Raw genomic sequence first — 19,833 nt, forward strand, 5'->3', positions numbered from 1 at the left:
AAAAACAGCATAAAATTTTAACAAAATTAAGACCAAAATCTACTCTGTTCAGTTCAGTTGCTCAGTGGTGTTCAACTCTTTGCGAGCCCATGGACTGCAGTGCACCACACCTCCCTGTTCATCACCAACTCCCGGAGTTTACTAAGGCTCGTATCCATTGAGCCGGTGATGCCATCCAACCATCTCATCCTCTGTCATCCCCTTCTACTCCTGCCTTCTGTCTTTCCCAGCGTCGGGGTCTTTTCCAGTTAGTCAGTTCTTCCCATCAGGTGGCCAAAGTATTGCAGTTTCAGCTTCAACATCATTCCTTCCAGTAAGTATTCAGGACTAATCTCCTTTAGGATGGACTGGCTGGATCTCCTTGCAGTCCAAGGGACTCTCAAGAGTCTTCTCTAATGCCACAGTTCAAAAGCATCAATTCTTCAGCAGTCAGCTTTCTTTATAGTCCAACTCTCACATCTATACATGACTACTGAAAAAACCATAGCTTTGACTAGATGGACTTTTGTTGGCAAAGTAATGTCTTTGCTTTTTAATATACTGTCTAGGTTGGTCATAAATTTCCTTCCAAGGAGTAACCATCTTTTATTTCATGGCTGTAGTCACCATCTGCAGTGATTTTGGAGCCCCTCCCCAAATAAAGCCTGTCACTGTTTCCACTGTTTCCCCATCTATTTGCCATGAAGTGATGGGACCAGATGTCATGATCTTCATTTTCTGAATGTTGAGCTTTAACCCAACTTTTTCACTCTCCTCTTTCACTTTCATCAAGGGGCTCCTTAGTTCTTCTTCACCTTCTACAATGAGAGTGGTGTCATCTGCATATCTGAGGTTATTGATATTTCTCCTGGCAATCTCAATTCCAGCTTGTACTTCATCCAGTCCAGCATTTCTCATGATATACTCTGCATAAATAAGCAAGGTGACAATATACAGCCTTGATATACTCCTTTCCTGATCTGGAGGTAGTCTGTTGTTCCATGTCCAGTTCTAACTGTTGCTCTCTGAGCTGCATACATATTTCTCAGGAGGCAGGTGAGGTGGCCTGGTATTTCCTTCTCTTTAAAGAGTTTTCCACAGTTTGTTTGGATCCAACAGTCAAAAGGCTATGGCATAGTCAATAAAGCAGAAGTAGATGTTTTTCTGGAACTCTCTTACTTTTTCAATGATCTAATGGATGTTGGCAATTTGAAATCTGGTTCCTCTGCCTTTTCTAAAACCAGCTTGGACATCTGGAAGTTCACAGCTCACATAGTATTGAGGCCTGGCTTGGAGAATTTTGAGCATTATTTTGCTAGCGTGTGAAATGAGTGAAATGTGCGGAAGCGTGAGCATTCTTTGGCATTGCCTTTCTTTGGGATTGGAATGAAAACTGACTTTTCCAGTCCTGCGGCCACTGCTGAGTTTTCCAAATTTGCTGGCATATTGAATGCAGCACGATCACAGCATCATCTTTAAGGATTTGAAATAGCTCAACTGGAATGCCATCACCTCCACTAGCTTTGTTTGTAGTGATGCTTCCTAAGGCCCACTTGACTTCACATTCCAGGATGTCTGGCTTTAGGTGAGTGATCACACCATCATGATTATCTTGGTCATGAAGATCTGTTTTGTAGAGTTCTGTGTATTCTTGCCACCTCTTCTTAATATCTTCTGCTTATGTTAGGTCCATACCACTTCTGTCCTTTATTGTGCCCATCTTTGCATGAAATGTTCCCTTGGTATCTCTAATTTTCTTAATGAGATCTCTAGTCTTTCCCATTTTATTGTTTTCCTCTATTTCTTTGCATTGATCACTGAGGAAGGCTTCTTTACCTCTCCTTGTTATTCTTTGGAACTCTGCATTAAAATGGGTATATCTTTCCTTTTCTCCTTTGACTTTCACTTCTCTTCTTTTCACAGCTATTTGTAAGACCTCCTCAGACAAACATTTTGCCCTTTTTCATGTTTGTTTCTTCGGGATTGTCTTGATCATTGCCTCCTGTACAATGTCACAAACCTCTGTCCATAGTTCTTCAGGTACTCTATCAGATCTAATCTCTTGAATCTATTTGTCACTTCCACTGTATAGTCATAAGGGATTTGATTTAGGTCATACCTGAATGGTCTAGTGGTTTCCCTACTTTCTTCAATTTAAGTCTGAATTTGGAAGTAAGGAGTTCATGATCTGAGTCACAGTGTGCTCCTGGTCTTGTTTTTGCTGGCTGTATAGAGCTTCTCCATCTTTGGCTGCAAAGAATATAATCAATCTGATTTTGGTATTGACTATTTGGTGATGTCCATGTGTAGAGTCTTCTCTTGTGTTGTTGGAAGAGGGTGTTTGCTATGACCAATGTGTTCTCTTGGCGAAACTCTATTAGTCTTTCCCCTGCTTCATTCTGTATTCCAAGAGCAAATTTGCCTGTTATTCCAGGGATCTCTTGACTTCCTACTTTTGCATTACAGAGAAGGAATCTGGTTAAATTACATGAAACCCAGTGATATTCTACCTACTAGAAACATTTAAAAAGCAAAATAACTCAAAGATGGGGCAAAGTACACAAAGAAAATGTAAACAACAACAAAAAATTAGAAGTCAGGATCTTAATTCAGACAAGTTGACTTTTAGACTTGAATTAACTTTAAAGCATTAAATGTGATTTTTTAAGTGAATCATGTAATGAGAAAATCTATAAACCATAATGAAGATAAAAATTATAAAAATGCATGCAGCAAGAAGAATTTTAAGATGTCCTCCAATATTCCTGTCTCTGGGGATCCTTGCCTTGTATAAATCTCACCTCTTGAAGCTAAAAGGTTAAGAAAGGATAAAGCCTGGAGCTCTGGATATAATGGGATATGATTGTTACACAATACTTAGCAAAAGGGATTGTATAGATGTAAGTAATTTACTAGACAGTTGGCTTTGGGTTCATCAAAGGAGTATCATGAATGGCCTAATGTAATCACATGATCCCTTTAAGTCTAGGTCTTAGATGTTGGAGACAGAAGTTGTGTTGGTAGTGTGAAGGGGCCACAGAGCAAGAAACTGCAGACAATTTCTAGAAGCTCAAAAATGCCCTCAGACACAGCCAGCAAGAGGGCAGGATCTTCAGTCTTTCAGCCTCAAGGAACTGAACTCTGCCAACAACTTAATGACCTTGGAAGAGGATCTTGAATCTCAAGTGAGATGGAAGTTCATACTGACACCTTGATTCTAGCCATGTGGGACCCTAAGCACCGCCTGACCTTGACCAGCAGAAAATGTCAAATAATAAATGGGTGTTTTTTTAAATCATTACATTTATGGTAACTTGTTACACAGCAATTGAAAATTAAAATAATCTAAATTGACAGGAGAAATATCAATAACCTCAGATATGCACCCCTATGACAGCACCCTTATGGCAGAAAGTGAAGAAGAACTAAAGAGCCTCTTGATGAAAGTAAAAGAGGAGAGTGAAAAAATTGGCTTAAAGCTCAACATTCAGAAAACTAAGATCATGGCATCAGGTCCTATCACTTCATGGAAAATAGATGGGGAAACAGTGGCTGACTTTATTTTTCTGGGCTCCAAAATCACTGCAGATGGTGGTTGCAGCCATGAAATTAAAAGATGCTTACTCCTTGGAAGAAAAGTTATGACCAACTTAGACATCATATTCAAAAGCAGAGACATTACTTTGTCAACAAAAGTCCGTCTAGTCAAGGCTATGGTTTTTCCAGTAGTCATGTATGGATTGGGCTATAAAGAAAGATGACCACTGAAGAACTGATGCTTCTGAACTGTGGTGTTGGCGAAGACTGTTGAGAGTCCCTTGGATTGCAAGGAGATCCAACCAGTCCATCCTAAAGGAGATCAGTCCTAGGTGTTCATCGGTAGGACTGATGTTGAAGCTGAAACTCCAATACTTTGGCCACCTGATGCAAAGAGCTGACTCATTTGAAAAGCCCCTGATGCTGGGAAAGATTGAGGGCAGGAGGAGAAGGGGACAACAGAGGATGAGATGGTTGCATCATATCATCGACTCAATGGACATGGGTTTGGGTGGACTCCGGGTGATGGACAGGGAAGCCTGGCGTGCTGCGGTTCATGGGGTCACAAAGAGTTGGACACAACTGAGCAACTGAACTGAACTGAAATACCATATAACATAGTAGTATCAAAATTCATAAAGCAAAACAAAGCTCTAGGAACACATACTGGTTTACGTACTAATACAAAATACTCTTTTACAGCATTAGTAGCAGAAGCTTTAAGACACCTCTGTCAGCATGTCCTTCAGGATTATTAAAGCAAGTAAGAATTTAGGCTATGTTGAAGACAAAGGTAAGTGTGTATATACGTGTGTGGGTGAGAGAGATAAACTCGTATATTAATCTCTAGCCCTGAATGCAAAGAATATATCTTTTTTTCCTAGTGCTCACAAAAAGGAATACTCATAAAAGATAACCATATGTTAAGCTAGAAATTTCTGTATAAATTCCAAATTGTAGAAACAGCAGAAATATTCTCTGATCACAATGCAATATATATATATATATATATATATGTCAGTAACAAATTTAGGAAACAAAAAATTCCTATCATTTGCCATATAAGATACTCTATTTTAAACAACTTTAGGTTAAAGAGAAAATTAATACAGAAGTTACAGAATCTTGATAGCCCTACATATTAGAATCTATAACATATAGCTGAAAGAGCATGCAGAGAAAAATCCACACATTTACATACTTAGAATTATAAACTAGGAAGGATGGAAATAATTGAATCAAGAATCCACAAGAAGTTAGAAAAAAGAACCTCTCAGTAAATCCAAGGAAGATGGAGGAAAGAAAGCATGCATAAAGATGAAGCTGCATCCCTGCATTTGATAAGGGAAAAACAAATTTGATATGTGAATAAACTCAAAATCTGATACTTTCTGATATGAAGAACACTCCACTTCTGTGATATTTTCCCCCAAAAAACTGTATCTCCAATGAAATGTTGATAAAATATCAGATAAATGCAAACTTGAGGGGAATTCCAAAACATCTGACCAGGTACCCTTCCAAAATAGTCAAATTCATGAACAAGGAAAGATTACAAAATAATCACAAAATAGAGGAAATGAAGGAGAAATGACTATTAAATGCAATGTGGGATCCTGAATTGAATCCTGGAACAGGAAAAGGACTTTAATAGACAAATAAAGTCTACAGTTTAGTTAATAAAGTTGTGCTTTTATTCACTTTTCAGTTTTGACAGATGTGCCACGGTTATGTAAGATGATAACATTAGGGGAAATAAGGTGAGGGGTACATGAAAACTCTATGCTATCTTTGGAACTTTTCTGTAAATCTAAAATTATTCTAAAATAAAGACATTATTTTTTTAAAAGAAGTACAGAAGACCTAAAAAATTTTAATAGAACAATTAGAAGAAATGAAAGTAATGATCAAAGGGCTACCCTCTTAAACAAGCAAACAAAACATATCACGTTCTAAAAGTTTTATTAGAGTATTTTACCAAACACTTCAGTCATCCATAACTTCAATGCTAGTTAAATCATTCTGATATAGAGACATTTAAAAGGCACTAGTATACTTTCCCATGAGATAAAGAATTAAAAGATAATACAGTCTTTTTCTTTCCAATTTTAATATACTTATTTCTATTTTTCGGTAATACTAGATGGAATGTCCAGAAATGGCAAATGATAGCAGTAATAATGGTCATCTTTGTCTTGTTCTTAATTGAGAATACGTCCAATTATCTCTTATTACACCTGGCTCTGGCTTTTGTGTTTATATGTCACATGAAGAGAATGACACACATCTATTTTATTAAAGAATTGTTATCAAGAATTGATTTAAAATTTTATCAGAAATTTTGCCTTAATAAAAATTATCATGTAATTTTTAATAAAGTTGAGATTATATTTTATGTTCTCTTTAATATCATCATTCTTGTATGTCTGAAATAAATACCACTTGATTATGCTTTTAATATGGCTTTTTGGCTAATCTTTAGTTAAGGGTTCAGTAAAATTTGTGATGAATTTGTCTGAAATTTTCCTGTATGTGTGTGTCTTCATATACTATCTTAATTGGGCTTTGCCATTAAGGTTATACAAAGCTTTAGATTTGGGGATATGTTCCAACAGGTGGTAAGAGTTCATTCTCTCTCTCTTTAAAGTTAATCTGTTTATTTTAGTTGGAGGCTAATTACTTTACAGTATTGTAGTGGTTTTTGCCATACATTGATGTGACTCAGCCATGGTGTACATGTGTGAGTTTATTCTCTTTTAATGAGTCTCTCTCTTCTCTTTGAATAGTAAGTAGTCTCCACATTCTACAGTCCAGTGTCAAGTGGCACCGCATGGTAAGGGATATTCTATGAGTATATTAATGTAACTGAAATCTCTTGGGGGGGAAACTAATTTGTTCATTGTCTCCATTACACGCCTGTTATAAATAATGCTTAAAATACAATTGTGTGGGTAGATGGGAGAGAAAAGGGCAGTTTGGTTGAAAACTGTTTTTAGCTTTTTCTTGGCAGAGTCCTATTCCTGTTTACCCTGTGTGCCCTGGAAAATGACCTTCAACACTAATTCGAAAGGATGAAAGTTTTGACTCATCTCACTATTTTTCCCATCCACCTTCACCTCCTGATTGGCCTGCTACAATAGCCTATTCTTCTTCTTCATTACTGTGGGAATCCTTCCCACCAAATTATGTCAGAAGTGAGTGACCACTAGAAAGAGGACAAGAAGTCATGTTATGGGCAGACAAAAAAGAAAAATATTTTCCCAGTTCACCACTGCAACCTCAGAGAAGCTTCACTGGTGGCTTAGTGGTAAAGAGTCTGCCTGCCAATGTAGGAGACACGGGTTCGATCCCTGGTCTGGGAAGATCCCACATGCAGCAGAGAACTAAGCCCTTGTGCTGCAACTATTGGGCCAGTGCTCTAGAGCCCAGGAGCCCCAGAGCCTATTCTCCACAACAAGTGAAGTCAGTACAGTGGAAGCCTGCATGCCACAACTAGAGAACAGCCTCTACTCTAACTAGAGAAAGCTCACACAGGGATGAAGACGCGGGGCAGCCAGAAATAAAATAAATACTATTTTAAATATAAAATTAAAGACAGAGGAGACAAGGGGAGCTGTGAGAGAAACTCCATTATTCACTCCAATAATAGTAAAAATGGCTAACACTTAGATAGCTTTAATAACATCTTAGTTACGCTCTGAGTGCTTTACATGAAAAGCTCATTTAATGCTCACAGCAGTCCTACACAGTAAGTACTTCTATTATCCCTGCTCAGAAAATGAGGAAACTGAGGCAAGAGGTGTGACCTGCCAGTGGGCCCATAATCTTCAAGTGGCAGAACAGGATACAAATTCATGGAGTCTGGTTCCAGAATCACTGGTATCACCACCAAGTTGTAATGTGTTGGCCCTAAAAACAAGAATCTTGCCTGCCCTTGGGATCAAGGAATAAATAATAAGGTTGAAGATTTTAAATAAACAAGATTCAGTATTAAAGATAATGGTGAATTCATTTTAGTAACCACAAGAGATGGAAAATTCATGAAATCAGACTTAGAAGTCAATAAGGGAGACAATGATCAAGGAGAGGATCGTATCAGTGAGTAGAGAAGGGTAGAGTACAGCAGAAGAATTACAAGGAAAAATAAATCCATTTCCTGGTCTTCTCAACCAAAACAGTGCTATTTGCACTTCCATATCAGTGTATTCTATCTCTGGACAGATAGAAGGAAGACTTGGAAATTTTGTTGCTATTTACCCTATTGTGCTGTGCTGTATGTGTGTGTATTACTTTTTAAAATGTTTAAATAAACATAGTGCTTTAAAACTTTAGTCAAAAAGATGCTTCTATAGATAATTAAGTTTCATCACTGGCTCAGCCTACACATCTGTATCTAAATTTGAAACCCATCTCCTGCTCTTGTAAAGATGCTGTTTCCTATGTACCTCTGTGAATGTGCCTCACAGATCATCAACTCTATCCTAATTTTAATCTTTATTTTACTTTTGTGCCATTGGATTTCTTTTCTTTGTCTCTAAGTCACCCCTAAGCCTTTTTATTTCTCTGGTGAAGGGGTATCTTAATAAAATAAATTAATATAGAGCAATCTTACTGTGTGAATTTGAAACTCTTGTTTTGTTCTTAGCTGTTGTTGCTCAGACAACTGTTTTACTGATTCCTGCTATGTCTCCAGAGATAAACTGGTGATCTAGTAAGACAGTTGCTAGACTCGTAAAGTAACAATATGGTCCTAAGAAGGTTAAAATTGCACTGTAATTTCAGTTCTTAATGATTTTCAGAAGCAGGGTCCATATTTCACTTAGGTCTGAAAACCAAATTATATTTAAGAGAATGACATAGACTTATGTTGGAAATAGATGTATATAGACAGAGAGTCCCAGAAAAACATCTATTTCTGCTTTATTGACTATGCCAAAGCCTTTGACTCTGTGGATCACAAGAAACTGTGGAAAATTCTGAAAGAGATGGGAATACCAGACCACCTGACCTGCCTCTTGAGAAATCTGTGTGCAGGTCAGGAAGCAACAGTTAGAACTGGACATGGAACAACAGACTGGTTCCAAAGAGGAAAAGGAGTACGTCAAAGCTGTATATTGTCACCCTGCTTATTTAACTTCTATGCAGAGTACATCATGAGAAATGCTGGGCTGAAGAAGCACATGAATGAAGACTGCCAGGAGAAATATCAATAACCCCAGATACGCACCCTTGTGACACCACCCTTATGGTAGAAAGTGACGAAGAACTAAAGAGCCTCTTGATGAAAGTGAAAGAGGAGAGTGAAAAAGTTGGCTTAAAGTTCAACATTCAGAAAACGAAGATCATGGCATCCAGTCCCATCACTTCATGGAAAATAGATGGGGAAACAGTGGAAACAGTGGCTGACTTTATTTTTCTGGGCTCTAAAATCACTGCAGATGGTGACTGTAGCCATGAAATTAAAAGATACTTACTCCTTGGAAGGAAAGTTATGACCAACCTAGACAGCATATTAAAAAGCAAAGATATCACTTTGGCAACAAAGGTCCATCTAGTCAAGGCTATGGTTTTTCCAGTGGTCATGTATGGCTGTTAGAGTTGGACTGTGAAGAAAGCTGAGCGCTGAAGTATTGATGCTTTTGAACTGTGGTGTTGGAGGTGACTCTTGAGAGTCCGTTGGACTGCAAGGAGATCCAACCAGTCCATCCTAAATGAGATCAGTCCTGGGTGTTCATTGGTAGGACTGATGTTGAAGCTGAAACTCCAATACTTTGGCCACCTGATGCGAAGAGCTGACTCATTTGAAAAGCCCCTGATGCTGGGAAAGATTGAGGGCAGGAGGAGAAGGGGACAACAGAGGATAAGATGTCTGGATGGCATCACCAACTCAAAGGACATGGGTTTGGGTGATGGACAGGGAGGCCTGGCATGCTGCAGTTCATGGGGTTGCAAAAAGTTGGATATGACTGAGTGACTGAACTGAACTGAGACAGAGAGGAGATGGTCAAATGACTCACGGGACAAAAATTAAACTTGTTTCATGTAAAGGTCATGGTTTGAGCCTAAACTAAGTTCTTGCTAGAATTCAGGCCCACTCCAGATGGACCACTCCAGATGAGACAGGACTATCATTATGGAAAAGATTGCAAGTGAAGAATATCTCTTGTGTGAAAATATTATCAAGGTGCCTCAGTGTAATCAAGGACAATGAGCTGGTAGAAGAGTGGGCAGAGTCTCACTACAGCAGTCCTAGCTGCCAAGTCCTAGAAAGATGAGGCTGCTGTAAAAGATAGAGAAACAATGAGTAGATAAAATGGTGAGAGTGAATGCAGTCACCTGTGGCTCTTGCTAGAAAGTGAGAGAATCTCTTGTGCAATGCGTTTTCTTTTTCTCTCTTTTTAAATTTAAGTATAGTTGACTCTCAAATTATATTACTTCAAACCAGTAACTCAACTCCTTTGTGTTTATTTGAAGAAAACAAAAACACTAATTTGAAAATATATATGACCCCTATGTTCATTGCAGCATTATTTACAGCAGCCAAGATATGGAAGCAACATAACTGTCCATCAACAAATAAATGGATAAAGAATATGTGGTACATATATACAATGGAATATTACTCGGCCATAAAAAGAATGAAATCTTGCCATTTGCATCAACATTAATAGACTTAGAGGATATTATGCTAAGTAAAATAAGTTACGAGTTCTCTTGATTGCGGGTATCATCCATCATGGGACTCTACTAGCAAGCACTAGCAGCAGTAGCAATGCCTTTGACAGATGGCCGCTTCAGCAGCATCATTTGGCTCCAGCAAAAATGTGTGCTTTCTCAGTCATGTCTAACTCTTTGCAACCCCATGGACTGTAGCCTGCCAGGCTCCTCTGTCCATGGAGGCAAAAATACTAGAGTGGTTGCCATTTCCTACTCCAGGGGATCTTTCCAACCCAGGGATCAAACTTCCATCTCTTGCATTGGCAAGCGGATCCTTTACAATCAGCAAAAATAGTCAATATTATCCTAGCAAATCACAGCAGTAAAGAAGCTATCACACCTTTAATCTATTATAGATGGCTCAGCTATATATTAATAGCACAGAGCTTTTATATATCTAATTAAGTGAATCTATCCAGTGGTTCCTCTTTTTCAAAAATGTGTTGACTAATTTTACTTATTTACGCTTTTCAAAACAACTTTGTTTTTTAATTTATTTTATTGGAGTATAGTTGATTTACAATGTTGCATTAGTTTCAGGTGTACAGGAAAGTAATTACTTATATATTTATCCACTCTTTTTTATATATTTTTTTCTGTATAGGCCATTACAGATTAACTTTTTTGTTTTGGTCACACTGTGCTGCATCTGAGATCTTAGTTTCTACACCTAGGATCATGCCCTCTGTAGTGGAAGTGTGGAGTCTTAACCTCTGGACCACCAGAAAAGTCCCCACTTTCAGAAAAACTTTGAATTGTACTTGTTAAATTTCTCCTAGAATTTCTTTTGGCATTTGATTAGAATTATACTAAATTGTATATCACCCTAACGGCAGAAAGTGAAGAGGAACTCAAGAGCCTCTTGATGAAAGTGAAAGAGGACAGTGAAAAAGTTGGCTTAACACTCAACATTCAAAAAACTAAGATCATGGCATCCAGTTCCATCACTTCATAGCAAATAGAAGGGGGAAAAAAGAAAACAGTGACAGACTTTCCTTTCTTGTGCTCCAAAACCACTCAGGACAGTGACTGCAGCCATGAAATTAAAAGACACTTGCTCTTTGGAAGAAAAGCTATGACAAACCTAGACAGCATATTAAAAAGCAGAAACATCAGTTTGCCAACAAAGGTCCATATAGTCAAACTATGGTTTTTCCAGTAGTCATGTATGGATGTGAGAGCTGGACCATAAAGAAGGCTGAGCACTGAAGTATTGATGCTTTCGAACTGCAGTGCTGGAGAAGACTCTTAAGAGTTCCTTAGACAGAAAGGAGATCAAGCAGTTAATTCTAAAGGAAATCAACCCTGAATATACATTGGAAGGACTGATGCTGAAACTGAAGTTCCAATACTTTGGACACCTGATGTAAAGAAGTGACTCATTGGCAAAGACCCCGATGCTGGGAAAGATGGACGGCAGGAGGAGAAGGGGGTGACAGAGGATAAGATGGTTGAAGGGCTTCATCAACTCAATGGACATGAGTTTGAGCAAAGTCTGGGAAATAGTGAAGGACAAGAAGACTGGTGTGCTGCACTCCACAGGGTCGCAAAGAGTCACACATGACTTAGCAGCTGAACAACAACAATAAATACTAAATTTATAGACTAGTTTATGGAGACATCATTTAAATTCTTATCATCAGGAACATGTTTTATTCTCTCATTTACTTGAATCTTCAGTAAAGTTTTTTTCATGTATACCTTAAATATTTCTTAATAATTTATCTAGGGGTATTTTATATATTTATAGTTATTGAGTGTAGAATACATGATTTGTAAATATTTTCTCCCAGCACATTGACTTTTTTTCTTTTCCTTAATTGTGTCTTTATGAAAAGCAAAAATGTTTAGTATTGATCAAATCTAATTTTTCTTTTCTTTTGTTGACTGTGCTTTGGGGGCTGTATCTAAAAAAATGCTGCCTAAACCAAAAGTGACAAAGATTTTCTCCTACATTTTCTTCTAAAGATTTTACAGTTGTAGCTCTTAGACTTAGATCTATACTCTATTTTGAGTTATTTTTGTTTAGGTGTGAGGTAGGAATATAAATTCATCTTTTTACATATACATATCCATTGTTTCATTCTTTTATTTTTAACATATAATCTCATAGTATTGTTGCAGCAAAATGTGACCTGCACAATTTCTGTTCTGGGAACTTAGAGATTTGTGTGTGTGTGTGTGAAGTAGATATATGATCAATTTTAAATGGCTTTTTTTAGTTTTGTAAAAGTAGTATGCTTCCATCTTTTAGATAATACAATATAGATGAAATTTTTTAAATATAATAATAAAAACAGCTATCATCAGTGATGATTCTAGCCATTTCCCTAGGTTGCAAATCATTTTCTTTAAACAATAAAATTGAAGGCATAACTTACATTTTTCTGGTATACAGTATAATCAGTGAAAAATCTGATCATGATCTGATTCTGTAGCCTTAGTCATCTGTTTTATTTTTCTGGAAGCCTTTAAGATTTTTCTTCATCTTGGTTAAAGTGAAATTTCATAACAATAGTTTTAGGTGCATTTTTTATTCAAGTATGTTAGGTACTTACCCATATTTCAATCTCAAGATTCCAGCCCATTTATCTTTGAGAAACTATCTTGTATTATTTTTTTTAATGTAAAATATAATTTTGGTTTACTTTTACATAATTTTTTCTTTTTTTGAATTTTTATTTTTACTTTATTTTACTTTACAATACTGTATTGGTTTTGCCATACATTGATATGAATCCACCACAGTCTTGTATTATTTTTTAAAGAATTTATTTGTTAATTTTTTGGCTGTGTGGGGTTGCATTGCTGCACAGGCTTTTCTCTAGCTGCGGCAAGCAGGGGCTACTCTCTAGTTGTTGGTGTGCGGGCTTCTCTTGTTGCGGAGCACAGAGTGCAGGGCACATGGGCATTAGTAGTCGCAGCTCCTGGGCTCTAAAGTACAAGCTCAGTGGCTATGGAGCATGTGCTTATTTGCTCTCCAGCATGTAGGATCTTCCCGGACCAGGGATCGAACTCATGTCTCCTACTCTGGCAGGCAGATCCTTCACCACTGAGCCATCAGGGAAGCCCCTATCTCTATTGCGTGGACAGTTTTCTTCCTCAGGGTTTCTTCATTCTTTCCCCTGAGACTCCTATTAGATATTATACTGTAACATTTTAAGAAATCCCAAGATCTCCTGGCTTTGATCTGAGACGTGTGGAAACATACTGAAGAATCAACTCAGGACATAACCAAAGAGTCTCTCCTTGTGGAGAGACTGAGGTGTGTGTGTTAGTGATTTGGCACATTGAATGTTCACTGACAAGACAACTTAAACAATGCTCTAGAAGGACTATGTGAGGAGAGATTAATGCCTTAGGTATTCATATAGTTAGAACATTGCTTTTCCTTTCTAACTGCTTTTGCTAAATGTCTGTCCAAGAGTAACAGTAAAAAGAAATATGGAAGTTTTTTTAATTCCATGTATTAACATAATCACTGAGCTAATACCCTCTATCTTGCCTTCAAGAGTCATCAGACTACTTGCTGGAATGTTATGGTTCTCCATGGGTTACACTTGCTAAGTCAGTGTTACTGCTTCCAATTATCATATAGCATTCACTGATGAGGATAATAATAAAGGATTTTTCTGCCCATTGAAGACTTATTCATTTAAAGAGGAACTTTTCAACACTAAATAGATAAGCAGTTAGGTAATATGAGTTACCTAGAACTACTAGTGTTCACAGATAACATGAGTTTTGTCAAAGTGGAAAATAAAAGGCATAACAGATGGGAAATTGAAGTCCTAAATAGACTACCGCTGCTATTGCTGCTAAGTTGCTTCAGTCATGTCCAACACTGTGCAACCCCATAGATGGCAGCCCACCAGGTTCCCCCATCCCTGGGATTCTCCAGGCAAAAACACTGGAGTGGGTTGCCATTTCCTTCTCCAATGCATGAAGGTGAAAAATGAAAGTGAAGTCACTGAGTTGTATCTAACTCTCAGCCACCCCATGGACTGCAGCCTCGTCCATCCATGGGATTTTCCAGGCAAGAGTACTGAAGTGGGGTGCCATTGCCTAGATGGACTAGGTAAAGCTAAATTGAAATTGTTCCAAAACAAGTGCCTATTCTAGTGAAGTTGCTCAGTTGTGTCCAACTCTTTGGAACCCCGGGGACTGTAGCCCACCAGGCTCCTCCGTCCATGGGAATTTCCAGGCAAGAATACTGGAGTGGGTTGCCATTTCCTTCTCCAGGAGATCTTCCTGACCTGTTCTAGAGGCCTTTCTAAAATGTGGGGATTAGGAAACAATGTCTGTATCACCAACTGGCTAAACCTTATTAATCATTTGGAAAAAATGTGTTCTGCTTCCACAGATATCATGGAAGAGATGTGAAGAATGTTTATGTTATTACAATAATCCATATTGACCTAACTCAGAGGTCTAATCTAGGTCTAAATTGGGGATTTATTAGAGGAATGGGTTATAAGGAGCCTTGGGAAATAAAAGTAACTAGTAATGCTCATCCTCTTGAACCACTGAAGTTGACGTGAATATGACAGCTTCATCACCTGTTCTGCTCATGGTTTTTTGTATTTATGTACTGATAATACTGTATTACTAGTTCTGATGGTTTACACAATTATATTTTTGAAAAATCAAAGAGGAAGAAACCATTAAGTTTTATCAGCAAAATTCTCTCAGATATTGAAGTGGATATATATGAACATATAGGGCTCCAAAGTGGACAATCACCAAAAAGGTTTGGAATGAAGTCATATTAAGACTTGGACTTAAGTACTGATACTATTGATACTAGGCAGTGATACTGGATATATTAACTGGTTACGATGTCCATGTACACTTGAGCTTGAAAAAGTTCCTCTTTTTACTGGCCCCAATCAAACAAAATGGAAATCTTCCCCTTTGGAAGTGAAGGAAGTGAGGGATATTTGGGTCTCTGAAAAGGCTGTCTACTTTTACAGTCATGCTATAACTTCTGAGATGCCTTAAGAAAGTATACTATAGCGGCCATCAATAATGAGTTCAACAGAAATGTTCACTGCTCTGTTTGGAGTAGAGAAATCAGAGAAAGCACTAAGGGCAGAAATCCAGCTGAGAAAAATGAGATAGGAAAAGGTATTATATTAGGTCTCTGGGCATGGAACATCAAGTTTCAATGATGTCACACCGGAATCAATAAGTGACAAGTATTGTCCCCAGTATACATGGTTCTGAAATGGGAACAAATGAAATGGTTTTGTCACAATAACACAGCTTGTTTTTGTTTTGTTTTGAGTGTCTCACTTGTTGACTTTGGTCTTTCTTGTAGAAAGGAAAAGCAATCTTTGACTAGTGGAATTTTTTTCTTTGTTTATTTGTGTATAGCTTCGTTTGTGTCTGAAGATAGCTGAGAACCTCAGATCCAAAAATAAAACTTGAGCTGAATACTCAGCATGATGACCTGCCAGTCTTGGCATCTACAAAAACCCTCCAGGTCCCAAATAGTTTTCATGTCTCAAATCCAACGGATAATTTTCCTGTATGACCTTTAAGCAGCATTTGATATTACTCCCAGTCGCTATGCATCTCTCTTTTTCTACTGCCAACATTCTAATCCTAGTCTATTACAATCTCTCTTTGATAACATTCTCTTGGCAACAACTTTATCTCATTCAATCAAGTCTCTACAAAGCAGCCCTGTGGTCTTATCCCTCCTATTAAATGGCTCCCATTGGCCTTGTGGGCTTCCCTTGTGGCTCAGCTATAAAGAATCCATCGGCAATGTGGGACACCAGGGTTCGATCCCTGGGTTGGGATGATCACCTGGAGAAGGGAAAGGCTACCCACTCCAGTATTCTGGCCTGGAGAATTCCACGGACTATATAGTCCATGGGGTTGCAAACAGTCAGACACAACTGAGCAACTTTCACTTTTATTGGCCTTAGAGATGAGTACAGGACCTTTTAGAACTAATACCCAAAAAGATGTCCTTTTCATTAGACGGGACTGGAATACAAAAGTAGGAAGTCAAGAAACACCTGGGTAACAGGCAAATTTGGCCTTGGAATACGGAATGAAGCAGGGCAAAGGTTAATAGAGCTTTGCCAAGAGAACACACTGGTCATAGCAAACACCCTTTTCCAACAACAGAAGAAAAGATTCTACACATGGACATCACTATATGGTCAACACCAAAATCAGATTGATTATATTCTTTGCAACCAAAGATGGAGAAGCCCTATACAGTCAGCAAAAACAAGACCAGGAGCACACTGTGACTCAGATCATGAACTCCTTACTTCCAAATTCAGACTTAAATTGAAGAAAGTAGGGAAAACCACTACACCATTCAGGTATGACCTAAATCAAATCCCTTATGATTATACAGTGGAAGTGAGAAATACATTTAAAGGACTAGATCTGATAGATAGAGTGCCTGATGAACTATGGACAGAGGTTTGTGACATTGTACAGGAGACAGGGATCAAGACCATCCCCATGGAAAAGAAATACAAAAAAAGCAAATTGGCTCTCTGGGGAGGCCTCACAAATAGCTGTGAAAAGAAGAGAAGCAAAAAGCAAAGGAGAAAAGGAAAGATATAAGCATCTGAATGCAGAGTTCCAAAGAATAGCAAGGAGAGATAAGAAAGCCTTCCTCAGTGATCAGTGCAAAGAAATAGAGGAAAAGAACAGAATGGGAAAGACTAGAGATCTCTTCAAGAAAATTAGAGATACCAAGGGAAAGTTTCATGCAAAGATGGGCTCAATAAAGGAGAGAAATGATATGGCCCTAACAGAAACAGAAGATATTAAGAAGAGGTGGCAAGAATACACAGAAGAACTGTAAAAACAGATCTTCATGACCCAGATAATCACGATGGTATGATCACTCAACTAGAGCCAGACATCCTGGAATGTGAAGTCAAGTGGGCCTTAGAAAGCATCACTACAAACAAAGCTAGTGGAGGTGATGGAATTCCAGTTGAGCTATTTAAAATCCAGAAAGATGATGCTGTGAAAGTGCTGCACTCAATATGCCAGCAAATTGGGAAAACTCAGCAGTGGCCACAGGACTGGAAAAGGTCAGTGTTCATTCCAATCCCAAAGAAAGGCAATGCCAAAGAATGCTCAAACTACCACACAATCGCACTCATCTCACATGCTAGTAAAGTAATGCTCAAAATTCTCCAAGCCAGGCTTCAGCAATACACGAACCGTGAACTTCCTGATATTCAAGCTGGTTTTAGAAAAGGCAGAGGAACCAGAGATCAAATTGCCAACATCCACTGGATCATCGAAAAAGCAAGAGTTCCAGAAAAACATCTATTTCTGCTTTATTGACTATGCCAAAGCCTTTGACTGTGTGGATCACAATAAACTGTGGAAGATTCTGTTCCAAAGAGATGGAAACACCAGACCACCTGACCTGCCTCTTGAGAAATCTGTATGCAGGTCAGGAAGCAACAGTTAGAACTGGACATGGAATAACAGACTGGTTCCAAAGAGGAAAAGGAGTACGTCAAAGCTGTATGTTGTCACCCTGCTTATTTAACTTATATGCAGAGTACATCATGAGAAACACTGGACTAGAAGAAGCACAAGCTGGAATGAAGATTGCCAGGAGAAATATTAATAACCTCAGATATGCAGATGACACCACCCTTATGGCACAAAATGAAGAGGAACTAAAAAGCCTTTTGATGAAAGTGAAAAAGGAGAGTGAAAAAGTTGGCTTAAAGCTCAACATTCAGAAAACTAAGATCATGGCAAATGGTCCCATCACTTCATTCAAAATAGATGGGGAAACAGTGTCAGACTTTATTTTTTGGGCTCCAAAATCACTGCAGATGGTGATTGCAGCCATGAAATTAAAAGATGCTTACTCTTTGGAAGGAAAGTTATGACCAACCTAGATAGCATATTCAAAAGCAGAGACACTACTTTGCCTACTAAGGTCTGTCTAGTGAAGGCTATGGTTCTTCCAGTGGTCATGTATGGATGTGAGAGTTGGGCTGTGAAGAAAGTGAGCACCGAAGAATTGATGTTTTTGAACTGTGGTGTTGGAGAAGACTCTTGAGAGTCCCTTGGACTGCAAGGAGATCCAACCAGTCCATTCTAAAGGAGATCAGTCTTGGGTGTTCTTTGGAACGAATGACGCTAAAGCTGAAACTCCAATATTTTGGCCACCTTATGCGAAGAGTTGACTCATTGGAAAAGACTCTGATGCCGGGAGGGATTGGGGGCAGGAGGGAAAGGGGACGACAGAGGATGAGATGGCTGGATGGCATCACCGACTTGATGGACGTGAGTTTGGGTGAGCTCTGGTAGTTGGTGATGGACAGGGAGGCCTGGTGTGCTGCAATTCATGGGGTCGCAAAGAGTCTGACACAGCTGAGAGACTGAACTGAACTGAACTAAGAGATGAGTACTAAATCCTTTTACTCACAAAAGGGCTCCCAATAGGACCAGCTGAGATCCACCCTTTCTGGCCCCATGACTTACCATTCTCCTTACTCTCTTTGCTCCATCCATATGGTTTCATTTTATGACCTCAATACAGTGGTTCTCAATTCCAGCTTCATATTATTGGGTTGGCTGAAAAGTTCATTTGGGTTTTTGTGCCATCTTATGGAAAAACTCAAACAAACTTTTTGGCCAACCCAGTGGAACTGTCTGTGGAGCTTTTTAAATACTGTAGTTGGAGCCACATCGTCAGAGAATTTGAATCACTTTTGTGGTGTGAAGTCAAGGCATTTGTATTTTTAGAAGGGATCCAAGTGATTTTAAGGTTCAGCCAGGGCTGAGAACCACATCTGTAATGCAACAAGTACTTTCTCAAGTCATCTTTAGGCCCAGTGTTTCTCTGTTTGAAAAACTCTTCCTCTGCTCTCCTGACCGCTATAGTCTCTAAGCTTAAGTCTAACACTTCTTTAGAAAATAAATTTTCCTTAATATCCTCTGCTAGATTAGATTCCCATAGTAATCCCTGTAATTCCTCTTTTGACCAGTTTCCTTCGTTTCACGTTTACTTACCCACGAAACTGTAGGCAAATACTATCTGTCTTGCCCCCTGCTCTAGTCTCACTGCTTAACACAGTGCCTAGCACAGGGCAGATACTAAATAACTGGCTGACGGTCAACTGAAAATATCTGCATCCCGGGAATGCAGTCTTACAGTAATATTAAAGAACTATTCAGTTCTCTATTGTTCCATAGCAAGATGCTTGTTTGAAAGGGTAGATTTGTAAGGATGGCAAAGGCTTTTTGATGAGGGGAGCGTGTATTTGGGGGCCTATCACATGTCAAGCTATTAACATGTTGACACTAAAACCCTAAAATGTCTGGAGAATTGGTGAAGTGTGACTTTTAGTAGGGTGCAGAGATGAGAGTCCCACACCTCTCTGGAAAATAACTTTCTAAGGAAAGACAGTGAGGCACAAAACTAGTTTAAATAGAATGAGTTTTTAAAAGGAGGGGGGCAGTTCTATGTAATATAACAGCATAGTAAATTTCTCTCAGGAATTTGTCGCACCAATCTTCCCCAGAGTTAAAGTCTTTAAAGTCCCAGGTGTTAAGTTAATAAAAACCATGGTGGCCAATTCCAAAAAT

General features: G+C 38.5%; 1 protein-coding gene across 1 annotated transcript in view; it reads left to right on the plus strand.

Annotated features, from left to right (window-relative positions):
- The first annotated feature begins 4,254 nt into the window (after window positions 1–4,254).
- MROH9 (maestro heat like repeat family member 9) overlaps window positions 4,255–19,833 on the plus strand; it is a 94,808-nt gene continuing 79,229 nt past the window's right edge. The window contains exons 1-3 of the mRNA XM_069545094.1: window positions 4,255–4,309; window positions 5,225–5,276; window positions 12,263–12,269. Of these exons, the coding sequence (XP_069401195.1) occupies window positions 4,255–4,309; window positions 5,225–5,276; window positions 12,263–12,269 (114 nt within the window). The remainder of the gene's footprint in view (window positions 4,310–5,224; window positions 5,277–12,262; window positions 12,270–19,833) is intronic.

Source organism: Ovis canadensis, chromosome 12, assembly GCF_042477335.2.
Source record: "Ovis canadensis isolate MfBH-ARS-UI-01 breed Bighorn chromosome 12, ARS-UI_OviCan_v2, whole genome shotgun sequence".
In the NCBI taxonomy this organism is placed as follows: domain Eukaryota; kingdom Metazoa; phylum Chordata; class Mammalia; order Artiodactyla; family Bovidae; genus Ovis; species Ovis canadensis.